Raw genomic sequence first — 12323 nt, 5'->3', positions numbered from 1 at the left:
CCTGGGGGCAGGCGAGCAGGGCAGAGCTGTGGGAACAGCACCAGCCCGCAGAAGGGGCTAAATGTCACCTTTCAGGGCACCCTCTCCCCGAGAGCCCTTCGCCCCCAGGCTAGCTCCTGAACCTGCTCTCACTCCTCCCACTTCCGGGAGCTCCCTGGCATCCCTTCCTCCACCCCTACTTCCTCAGATTCTCCGTCATCTGTCACAGAAGCTCAGGGGGTAGTGCCACTAGCAGATTCACAATTCGCTTCCCCATGAGCAGGGAAGCTTCATGAAAACAGCCTAACACAGCTATTTGTGGAGCCACTGAGAAGCGCCTTGGGGCGATGGATGAGTGACCGTGAGGTGTGAGAGGTAACGTCCGTCTTTCCCCAGGCTGCGGGGCAGGGGCTCTATTGCCAGCAGTGGCGCTACAGGCGCACCGTCCTTGGGTCTCGGGGTCCTGGAAGTGGAATGAGCTCCGCCTGCTGGAGCCAGACAGCCCTGGCAGAGTGTGGGAGGCAGCACTGACCCCCTGCTCCGAGTAAGTGGGCTGCCTTCAGGACAGAACCAGAGAAGGGCTCTCAGCTGTACTGATCCTGAGCAATCCCCGACACCAGGACGGGAGTAAGGATACCTGATGCTGTGCTAAGCGTTTTACCAGGATCATCTCATCTCTTCCTCATGATGGACCCAGGAAGGAGATGATACGGTCATCCCCCTGGTACAGATGACGAAACAGAGGCCCTGAGAGGTGAAGGCCACACAGGCAGGAAGCGGTGATGCCCCGGTTGCACTAGCCTGTCTGTGCTGAGGATATTTCAAAACGGAGAAGACAAAAGGAGCAGGGGCAGGGATTTGTGTGTGGGTCCGCACAGGGGGTCTGGGTCTAGAAAACCTTGAACGGCTCCCCTGCCTCGTCTCTGGGAGGCAGAAGGCTTGGGAGGCAGTCCCAACTCAGCTATTTTCTGTGTTGCCAGTGGCTCTCCCTTTCCGGAACTTTGGTCTCCTCATCTGTATAACGGGACTGTGCCTGTAAGCTCTTCACAGGGCAGAACGCTGAGCATTCAAAAGTCCAACCCAAAGACGGGGCTCACAAGGCTGCAAGGGAGATGGGCACTTGGGGAGGAAAGCGAAGACTGAGGACTCAGCCCCCCAGGGCCTGTGGAGACTGAAAACGAAAAAAGTTCAGCAAAGATTCAGCACGGCCCACAGACGGTCCCCTCAGCGCTCCTTTCAGGGCTACTGCAGCTGCTTGCAGGTGGAGCCCCGGTAAGAAGGACCCGCGCAGCCCCGAGAAACAGAAACCTATCCCTCGTGAATACCCAGGCCAGCACACAGGTCCCGTCCACACAGGCACATGTTCCTTTGGTTTTATTTTCACCAACACACGATGGCTCTGCCACACCTGGGAAATCCTGGGCTCTGCGTGTTCCACCTGCCCTCTCTTTCCTACCTGGACAGGGCCACAAAGAAGTGTCCAAACCACGTGCAGGCACGAGACGCGCTGGACAGAGCAGTTCCAGCTCATAGCTTATAATGATGCCATTTCTCCAGTTGCAAAAGAGCTTTACAGAGACCACGCCAGGACTACCCCCCCACCCAGGATGCTGGAGCGCGTGATTCGTGTTTTGTGAGCTCCACAAAACCTCAGCTCCCTTTTCCAGAGCACTTGGCACGGGCAGGAAATTCCACGTTTGGGACAGGGCCTTTTTGGAAGCGACTCTCAGGCAGTGACATCCAGGTCTCTGCATGGAGTAGGTTACCAGCCGCGTGTGGGGGGAAAACAATTTAAAGGACATCTCTTTCTCTCCTCCCTCCACCCACCCAGGGCTCAGATCTCATTATGGTGCCGCCCAGATACACTGAAGTGTGTGTGATATTTGGTTTCAAAAACATTCAGTCTCTTTGGTAAACTCAGAGAAAGTGGCAGGGAGCTGCCGAAGTGCGTTCTTCCTACATCTTCCGCACTAATGCTTCATCCTCTCTAATAGCCGCTGATAGACAGGAGCTGGAAGAGAGAAGTTTCAAGGTGAGACGTGCGAACTGCCCCTGTCTGTCAAGACACCGTCAGAGTCACAAGCGCATGGCCGGCGGCCCCTTCCGCCACTCTCTCCCGCACATCCCGGGTGCTTTTTGGTTGGTGAGCCTTGCTGTCTTACTCAACAATGTTCTGAACTGGGATTTTCTCCGTCTTCCAGCTGGGTTCCCAAAGCCCAAAACTCGCAGCAAGCCTAAAATGTTGGTACTCTTATTATCTCCATCTTATGGAGAAGGGAAGTGGGTGTTCTGCATCTGACCCCAAAGGCCAGGCTGGTTTTATTGCACCATGACGTTCTTATCTATATACAGCAGATGGCACGTTTGGGCCTGCTTGGGGGAAAGGCTCAAACTAGTTAGTGTACAAGGACTTCAAATCCAGGCCAGACTTACCTAGTTTCACAGAGGTCCGGGCGGCCTGAAAAAACAAACAAACAAAAAAACGCACAAAGTGTCAAGTTTTCCAGTGAAAGCTGTCCCTGCATGAGTTCACAGCAATGGTTTTGCCCCCTGCCACACTACTCACAAAAAATGCCAGGGGTGAGGGAGAGGAATGGGAATGTGTAGCTGCTGGGCCCCAGGGAGCCCCTCAGTCAGTCTCAGCAGCCCCAAGTGAAGTGTAAGCCCCAACCAACTAGAGTCTGAGGTGGATATTCCTGGGAGACCACAAAACCTGACTTCCACAGAGACCAAAGCCTAGAACCTGGACAGTTGGGACGGCACAGGGGGTGGCCCTGAGGAGTAGGAGCTCAGAGCCAAGAACCCTTCTCAAGGGGCACTGAGGAAACCTCTCTGTCCAAAAGCAGAGGACATATTCCAGCTCTGGGTCTCTGGGGTAAGAACCACCTCCAGCCGCACCCTCTTGTCTTCTGTAAGGTACCCATATTCCCAAGGGGCTCCACCTCACTCGAAGCAGCAAAGGAGCCTGAGTGGGGCTTCTAGGAGGCCCTGGGCAAGCTGGGGAGCAGGAACAGAAGGCCAGGAAGAATCACAGAGGCTCTGCGAGGAAAGGGAAGCTGGAGCAAGGAAGGGAGGTTCCACACACATACTTGCCCTGTATCCAGAATCCTCACCACTACCCTGAAGAGCCCCAGCATCACCCAAGACGGGCCACATCATGGAAACCAGAGGGTGACTTAGAGGCCACACTGTAAGGCTGATTCGGGATCGGTTGCCCTGGTTGGATAGATGGATTCTAGAGCTTTATCTGTTTTCACCAGCATTCTATGGGCTTCCCCATAGAATGAGGCTCAGAGGCCTTGGTTTATAGGCCTGGGTTTTGGCCCACAAAGGTACAGAGGCTGCCTGGGTTCTTTTCTCTGAACTCCACACAGGCCAGTGCTAAGGATTCCTGAATGGGAGTGAGGAGAAGTTTCACGGGAGCCCTGGGAGGGCAGCCAAGGAAGACAGGGACCCAGAGGGCCCTCCCCCACCAGGGGCCCAAGCAGAGGCACCAAGGGTGCTGAGGCCACAGGCAAACCTAGCCGCATCTTACCCTGGAATATGCAGATGCCTGTTTGAAGATTTCAAGTGCAGAGTCTGCAAGTTCATCCCCTCGTTCCTGAGGTCTGATGGCTGGCGATGAAAGAAAAGGCAACTTTGGTGAGAGCAAAACTATTAGCACGGCATTCATAGCGACCGTGACTGAGGGGCACTGTTGGGTTTCCTGCCTCACATTCGCCAATGAATTTTTCCTTTAAAATTTTTCATAACTGACAGTGGATGGAATCTGGCCCATGGGGAGAGAGCTCCAAGAAAGGTGAACGCACAGTGCAGACAGAGGCTGGACTCAAGTTCAACTTTGCTGGAGATAAAGAGAGCTCCCATGAGGCGAGATGTAAGAAGCGTGCTTGGAACCACGTTCCCAGCATCCACGTGTGAGAAATCCGCGTCTGTGTCTGTGTCTGAGTGGGGCGAAGACAGCCAGGCAATTCAACAAAAAGAAATCTGGCTTGAGTTTCTTGGGTAGCACGTTTGAAACCAACAGTTCCTAATTCACTTTTGGATCAGCCACAGCGATGCTGGCCACGGACCCTCTGTGGGCACGTTGCACACTAATCTTTGCTTCGAACAGTTTTCCTGTCGAGTACCAGCTGCTGTGTGGAGAAGAGTCAGCCGCAGACTGCAGGGCCATGGGATACTTTAGGGCCTTACCTGGAGGCTGCAGGACATTAGAGATGGCATAGACCACGCCATTTGTGGCCATGATGTCAGCTTCAGCAACAGGCTCCTTATTGACATTCACTACATTGTTTTTCTGGGAGAAAAAGAGACCACTGTTGAACATAGACTGTACGTATCTTACTCTCAGCAAGTGCTTACTGAGCAGTTCTGGATGCCAGAGCCTGTGCTAAGCGTGAGGGAGACCTGGTGAATGGAACGGTCCCTGCCAGCCACACCTTCAGTCTGGCGGACTCTTTCTGATCCCTTGTGTGCCTCAGCCCGGTGTAATTTACAAAACACCCTTCCGTGCTAGTCACTTGGTCCTCACAGCGACATGTGGTAAAGACACAGATGTCATCGTCTCACTTAGCAGAAGAGAAACAGAGATTCAAGAGAGGCCAGGTGCCTCCTTTAAGCTAAGCGGGTGGGATGGCTGGGAACAGAAGCTGGGCCTCCAGTTCTGGTGCAGGGCTCCTTCCTTCCACTCACCCTCAGTGCCTTACCTCTCCCATAGGAAGCGCACCCGGGTGTCTCTCTCTGTCCTTCCTGAACCTCAGGTGTCATCCCAAGGGGGAAGGAAGAACAGAAGCCTGTGACGGCATCCCAACACCCCAAAAGAGGAGCTGGGAGATTCTCAGGTGACCTGCAGAAGTCAACTAGTCATCACATTCCTACCCCTCGTCATGCTTCCTCATGGGGAAAGTGATATGCAAAGGGATGGCGGAAAGTCGGGAGAGAGGAGCAGGCAGCAGAGGCCGAGCCAGCCACATACTAGAAGAGCGGTCCCTCCATGGGGAAGCCCAGTGACCTTGCCAGGTGCAGCCAGGGAGGCCACGGGGAGCTTCACGGAGCGGGGCCAGCTATCTGTTCTCTCTCTTCAAGGTAAGAACCCCCTGAGGCAGCTTCAGAGTGGAATGTGTGTTATCAAAGTGCAGAGCAAGGGAAAGCTTGCAGACCAAGCATCTGAAGGAAAGGGCTCTTGGGATGGTCTGGCATGTGGTACAGCTCAGTGAGCCCCAGACTGGAAGGGATGGGCGGGAAGGGGCCGGGGGGACTGATCCCTCAAGACGCGTAAGTAATTGCCTATCGTCTCTTTAAGGGGAGGAAGATCTAATGGCCTCTCCCAGAGGCCAGTCGGATGCTTGATTCTTGAGCAAGTCCGCAAGTTCTTATTTGTGTGCTGCCACAGTCTCGCCTCATTTCCCTGAAAACCCTTTTCTCTTTTCTTTCTTTGGACAGAACGCACTCAGAGATTCAAGGTGCATCTTCAAGACTGTGTGTGTGTGTCTAAGGCTGGCCCAGGGGCAAGAGAAGCCCTGGAACCCCAGTGACGGTGCCCGGCTGGCTGTTTGGTTCTGAAACACACTCACTGAGCTGACTTCCAGCTTGTCCCCCTGGAGAGACTTCAGCCGCACCAGGGATCCGATGCCTCCGCTGACCAGGATCTCATCGCCAATGTGGTATTTCAGGATGTTGGCAAGCTCTTTAGCATTGCCTGCGGGTTCATGGGAAAGAAGGGAGAGCAGAGTTCATTCCAAGGCTGGTCACTGGCGTCGTCAAGGAGGGCCCAGAGGGGATGTGAGCGGTGATGCCTGAGATAGAGAACTCCCTGAACAGGTAACGAGCACTCTTTGAGCACCTGCCGTGTGCTCACCCCTCGGACCCCCCCTGCACCTGCCTAAGGCTCAGGGGAAAAAGGCCCATGTCTATGGCCCTGCATCTGCCTCGGCAGTCAGGGGGCTGATGGGCTAAGTGAGAGCTCTCTGTGATGCCGAGAAGGAGTTAATCCATACTCCTCTATGAGTATGACTCATTTTTCCATGAGCTAAATATTTGCTTGGAAAGCTAGGAACCTTTCCAGCCCCGGCATCTGGGACATTTCATCATCAGCATGGCTCCCGATGGTTATAACACAGTAGTGAAATATTTACACGTTCTGCCCTCAAATGCATATTCTGCGGCCGCTGTTTCCTGAAGGGAGAACTTAAAAGAGTCAACAGCTGCAGTCTGGTGGGGGGGGGGGGGCTGTGGAGCCGATGAGGTCAGGGCTGAGGGGGGCATTCCCTCCACGGCGCCCCTCCCGTCACGTCTCAACATTCCTTCCAGCCCACATCAGCTCCTCCACCAACTGGGGAGAGCATCCGATTGCTCATAAAGGTGCACAGGCATTTTCCAAATTAAGTGTGGGAGGCAATGCCTGAAGCCGCCAGCTGCCCTCTCCTCTCCATCACGGCCGCCCCGACACTCACAGTCCCAGCCCAGTGGCTAGATTTCCCCAGGGCCTGTGGATGGCTATTTCCAGCATCTCGAAACTGAGAACGGGGGAAGTTTTAAAGCATCTTGGAGAGTTCACTTGGTTACTGACAAATCCACATCAGTGCCCGTGGGATGGAGACACCAGGTACCAAGTAATTTCCAAACACCCACAGCCTGGCTGCCACGGATTCCCATTCCACGAAAATACTGCCGGGAGCTGCTGCGCCCAGCCGGCCCCCGGGGGTGCGAGAGGCTTCTTTCTTCCGAGACATTTAACACCTGGATTGACCTCTTACACCTGGACAGCCTTCCGTCTCTGTCTCCCAGGAGGGCTGGGGGCTATTCCTACCCATGGACCTGGCGGAAGGTGTGTGTGTGGGCAGCCTTGGGCACACCAACATCCCACCCCGTCCCTGCTCCTGCACGACCGAACACGCGAGGGAGGCCGAGCAGGCCCGAGGCCACTGGGGAATATTGCAGTCCTGCTGGACACAGAGAGGATGGAACAAGTTTATGTTTAGAAGGAACTTCTCCCCTCTTCTCGGGAACATACGTCAGCATCAAAGAGACAGGCGTTTACCAGGCAATAAAGAATCTTAAACAGAACACAAGTTCAGCTCGGGGCTGCCTGCAACCTGAATTTCCTATTCTCCTGCTCCAGAGCAGGAAGGAAGGTGTCTATGATGTGGGCCCCAAGATCTGGCCAAGGTCCTTCCTCCTCCTCCTCCCTCTCTCCCCCACCCCCCCCCCCCGCCCTCAGGCTCACCTTTTTGTGAGGTGTGTGTGTCAAGGGCAAGCTCAACACTGCACCCCCACCCCACCCCCTCCTCATCGTAGCCATCACCGAGAGAGGACACATGCCCAGTGCCCAGCAGCACATTTATTCCGCACAACACACAGCAAGGTGCTCTCATTTTTCTAATGGGAAAACTGAAGCTCAGAGAGGTTAAGCAACTTGCTAGAGGTCACTCAGCTGGTGAATGTCCGAGCCAGGATGGGAAGCAGCTTTGAGTTAATCCCAGAGCCCAAGCTCTGAACTGTGAGGATTACCTCTGAAACATCCTCAACTAAATTTCTCAGGGCCAGGAATAGCTTGTTGGTAAAGCTTTTATCCCAAGGGACGTTTCGTGAAGGTACATGGCTTCATTATCGCTGTCCTCAGTGGCAGACATGTCTCAGTGACCAGGCTGGCTGTTACCCACTCAATGCCTTTCTACTCTTCTCTGCCTTGTATGGTTCCCAGGGAGGCTGATGGCTGTGAAGCACATTGTCCAGGCTCCTTTGCCCCGTGTCCCCCCAACTCACAGCTGATAGGAGGCCCATGGCAACGGGCATGTGGGAAGAGAACGAGGCTAAGGTAGTCCTGGCCCCCTTGCCCTGGTTCTGCCAGCAGCTGCATGTGGCTCTGGCTGCTGTCCTGTGTCCCTCCTCTGAAGCTCTGGTTCTCCCTGTCCCCTCCTCCACCTTCCTCCCCAACCCCAGGCCTGGGTGTCATCACCCTTTGCTGGTCCCTTCCTCCTGCCCATAGTTTTACAAACAGTCTCCTCATTAAGTTCCTTCCAGTGAAACCCTCTGTAACGTGCCACCTGTTTCCTGCGGGTCCCCTGACCGATACGGTCACTTTAGAAACCATGGAAAATGTACTTCAGTTGGTCTTTACCCAGGAGTTTGTTGAGCTGTCCCGGTGGCATGGCCTGGAAGGCTTCATTTGTAGGAGCAAAGACCGTGTAGACGCCTTCCCTGTTGAGCATCTCTGTCAGCCCTGCAGACTGGATGGCGGCCACCAGCATGCTGTGGAGACAGCAGAGAAAATGTCACCTGCCTGTGGTGGGGAGAGGGGCGGTCACTTTCCCAAATGCCTCCCCACTGTGGGTAGGTGGGGCCCAGCACTGGAATTCACACCCCTGGCTGGTTTTCACTCCCGGCTCGTACACAAAGAGGGAAGATTCTAGTCTGCATCTTCTCTCCATAAATGCTAAGCTCAGTCAAATGGCCGGAAGTCAGAGGCCAGAGAGGGAAGGAGGAAGGGAGAGGCCGGCAGCATGGCCAACCCACAGACTGGCCGAGCCACTGGGCCCTGGGGATACGATTCAGGGAGTGCCTGGCTGGTCTCCCAGACTCCAGTGTCAGAGCACCCTGTGGTAAGTGAGCAAGTCAGAAAAGGAGAGAGAGGAGCAAGAAAGCAAAGCAACACAGGGAGCCTGAGAAGGAGCAGCTGGGAGTCTCCAGGCGCCATGAGTGGATATCGTTCAGAGCGAGATTCATCCCACACTCAAAACCAGGTGCTCTCCACTTACTTGGGACTTTAAAAAGAGAATATGATGTCTTCCTCGGACTTCAATATAAAAATGTCACCCCCTCCCTGTTCCCAAGGATGTGAGGATCACATTCCCAGAAATAACCCTTTTTATCAACATAAGCTTCCAGTCTGACCTTCACCCTTCCCAGATCCCCAGCCTGGAAGGTGACCAGTGCACCGTCAGCATTAACTGAATCCCTGAGGAAGTGGGGAGCTTGACAGATAGCTGAGACCCAACGTCCTGCCCCAGCATGACCACTTGGGAGAAGCTGGTTACCTGAAGCGATTGTCCCCCTTTAGGACATCCATGACGGTCCCCATTGGGGGGGTTAGCATTCGGTCCATGGTGAAGAGTGTCCCATACCTGCCCCTCTTGTCATGGGCGGCAATGCAGCTGTTCTCGATGCACAGGCTCTATGCAAAAGAGGAGCAGAGAAAGGGCACGTTATCCTCCCACATGGGGGCCTCATAATTTGGTCAGGACATGTGCCTGCCGATGGCTTCATCCGCAAAGATCAATGAATATACACTGGTGTGGGTCATTAAGACCAAGATAAAATGTTGTGTTTTCTCCAGAAGAGAAAAAATAAAAACTGTGTTGAGGAAAAATGGCTATCGGGCCCCAATAAAGATATAGAGAGGTCCCCTAATGAGAATATCCCATCACACGTGGTGTCCATCAACAGTGGTCAAATCAATAGATCGAGTCTATTGACTCATCTATGTAACAGACGACAACCATCTTTAGTCAATGGTACTGGATGGTTCCAAGGAAGGACTGCATTGTGATGTGCTTCCTGTTTGATATTTTGTTGGGTTTGAAGACAGAAAAGAGACTGGAGAAGACAGAAAAGAGCCTTTTGGACCAGGAAGGGCTGTGCTCATTCAGTTAAGGGGGCTTCTGTTCACATAAGCCAAGGATTTAAAACCTCCATTCCTCCTCCCCTGTTCATCACTCTGAGCTTGAGGCTGATGGCTGCCTACCCAGACAGCTGAGACCGCTGTGTGGTTTATTCCCAAAGGCTGCCAGCAAAGGAGATTCTAATCCTTCTACAGTTTCCCATTTTGATCCTTTCAAATAAGATACTTTCCAGAAATTCCTTCCTTCCTTATTAGAAATCAGTATATATATATATACACATACATACTCAGGCAAGCTTCTGTTTATTGAGATTTTATGTATATATATACATATATATATAATAGGTATGTATATATATACACACATACATATACAATATATACGTATATACACACATACATGGACATAGACATAGACATATATGTTCTTTTACCATTAATACAGCTTCCATTTCTTAGACCTGAGACAAAGAAAGAGGACAATTGGGGAACCAGAACTTACATTGCGATAAACAAAAACTCTCAGTTTTTTGCCACCTAGAGTGTTGAGGGTCTGTCCATGGTACAGATACTTGGAGGCCAGCTGCTCTTTAATCAAGTGATTGAGAAGCAAATTCTTTGTGCGCGCATCAATGTTAGGGGTTCCATCTGTAAGGGAAGGTGTGCGTAGGTCCAGAGGCATGCTCCAGAAAGGAAGAGAATGAGAGACGAATGTAGTTGAGAAGGCCAACCCTCCTTAAGTTTGGAAACGGGAGATTGAGAAATGCAGTAAGGCTGCCAAATTCCTTAACATCTGCCATCTTCTGCAAATTAACCAAACAAAAAGCTCTAGATAATCGAGGGTGTTTGGAGATTTGCCCGTGGAGGGAGGGGAAGGCATGGACACCATTTGGCCCCCTCCTCCGCCTTCCCCATGACCACAGCTCAGCTGTATCCTCACTCTGACCTTCTGATGATCACATGGGCGATTGATTCTGTACATAAAAAGGCATGAGAGTGCTCTGCTCTCCGGCCAGATGTGAACTTTTGAATTCTGGGGACCAGATCCCCAAAATGCATTCTCTGCTCTGCCAAATGATGTGCCAGAGCCTCCGAGGTTTCTGTTGAGCTGAGTGGGAGTGCTAACATTCTGCAGGGTGCTGGCAATCAGGGAGGAGGCTGCAAGAGGTGACAGTGGTGGGGGGGGGCAGCTACCCCAGAGACAAACTCCTGGGGCTGCTGTCGCCATGTTACCTTTGAACACGGAATTCAGGGGGGCCAGGAGGGTCACCCGCTCGTTTCCGGAGAGATGAGTGCCGAGGCCAGCTTGTCTGAAAAGGTCAACAGCTGTGGAAACGTCCGACTCTGCAGCCAACTCAAACAGCGTCTTGGCTGCAAGGAAGGAGAACATAGGTTCAAAAGTTAGAAGTGCTGTTTTCATTTATCATCTGTCCACCCCAGAGCGTGACACACACCAGCAGGAATGTCACCCCACGAGTCAACAGCCCTCTCGGCACTGCTGGGGCGCAGCGGGTTCGTGTCATCAGGGCACTGGTCGCCCAGGTCTCACTGGGCAGGGGAGTGAGGGGAGGTGCAGGCGAGCAGGGGCTGGCCTCTGTCCCCACCCTTGGTCAGGGCACCAGCTAATGCCTGCAGCAGGGCAGCACCATCCGTGTCATGGCTTCTGAGTAGTAGATAATGCCAGCAACCACACCCGTACAAAGTCTTCTTCTGGTTTGGTTTCTTTCCTGTGAAATTGCTTCACTCCTGAGCAACCGACCTCCCTCGAAGTCCAGAATGGGGCTAGCTAGCATGCTGAATGAAACCCAAGCCAAAGTCCATTCAGTCATTTCTCCCAGGGTCAGCAACTCTGGGATGCTTGGGCATCACTGAGAAGGCACATGCTCTGAGGTCAGCAAATGGCCCTCTGTGCAGGCAGATCTTCTGAAAGGCTTCTTCTGTGATCGAGCGGCTCCCTCCCCAGCTCCCTCCAACCTCCCTTGAGCTTCCTCCACTGCCTCCAAGGAAACGCCTGGACTCCTAGGCCGGCAGCTCAAGATGCTTCAGTCCCAGCTGCAACCCAACAGGGGCCCAGGCCCTTTCTCCTGAGAGGCTGTGTGCTGCGTGCAGGCAAGGAAATGACCCCCCAGATCCCTACATTCCCCAAGTGTCTCCACCCTGGATGCCAGAGGGGACAGGAGGCCTGGAAGGGCCATAGCCTAGGAGGCCTGGCTCACCTGAGTCTGGGATGAGCAGCTCATCGATGTAGTGGATCACACCATTGGTGGCCAGGATGTCTTTGTTGGAGATGATGGCCTTCCCGTTGATGGTGAGCATGTCACCACTGCAGCCCACCTCCAGCGTAGTGCCCTCCAGGGTCTCCACGGACATCCCTGCGACGATGGCTTCGGCACACATGGCTGACTTCAGGATGTGGTTGTTCAGCAGGTCTGGGGGTCGAACAGGACACAGGTCGAGTCGGTGCTGGCTCCAGGCTGATGTCAGAGGCCAGCACGCAGCCTCCATGGCTGTACCGATTCTATTCTCTCTGACGCTGCCCTTCAGATGAGGCTGGGGCACCACACAAGCCCGAGTCCTCCCCTCCTCCTGCTGCTGCCCCGAGTCGAGCCCAGCTCCGCAGGCAGACTGCCTGAGTCTGAATCCCAGCTCGGCCACTCACCAGCAGTTGGGGCCCCAGACAAGTCACTGAACCTCTGTGAGCCTCAGTTTCCTCCTCAGGGGAGAT

General features: G+C 53.6%; 1 protein-coding gene across 1 annotated transcript in view; it reads right to left on the bottom strand.

Annotated features, from left to right (window-relative positions):
* Positions 1–1338: 1338 nt before the first annotated feature.
* TGFBI (transforming growth factor beta induced) overlaps positions 1339–12323 on the bottom strand; it is a 32786-nt gene continuing 21801 nt past the window's right edge. The window contains exons 8-17 of the mRNA XM_042984393.1: positions 11815–12027; positions 10832–10969; positions 10101–10246; positions 9015–9151; positions 8099–8229; positions 5553–5677; positions 4174–4276; positions 3515–3594; positions 2413–2437; positions 1339–1990 (exon numbers count right to left, since the gene is read on the bottom strand). Of these exons, the coding sequence (XP_042840327.1) occupies positions 1950–1990; positions 2413–2437; positions 3515–3594; positions 4174–4276; positions 5553–5677; positions 8099–8229; positions 9015–9151; positions 10101–10246; positions 10832–10969; positions 11815–12027 (1139 nt within the window). The 3' untranslated portion in view covers positions 1339–1949. The remainder of the gene's footprint in view (positions 1991–2412; positions 2438–3514; positions 3595–4173; positions 4277–5552; positions 5678–8098; positions 8230–9014; positions 9152–10100; positions 10247–10831; positions 10970–11814; positions 12028–12323) is intronic.

The sequence above is a fragment of the Panthera tigris genome, chromosome A1, assembly GCF_018350195.1.
Source record: "Panthera tigris isolate Pti1 chromosome A1, P.tigris_Pti1_mat1.1, whole genome shotgun sequence".
Classification (NCBI taxonomy): domain Eukaryota; kingdom Metazoa; phylum Chordata; class Mammalia; order Carnivora; family Felidae; genus Panthera; species Panthera tigris.
Note: the sequence above shows the minus strand (reverse complement) of the source record. Positions and strands in the feature narration are given on the sequence as shown.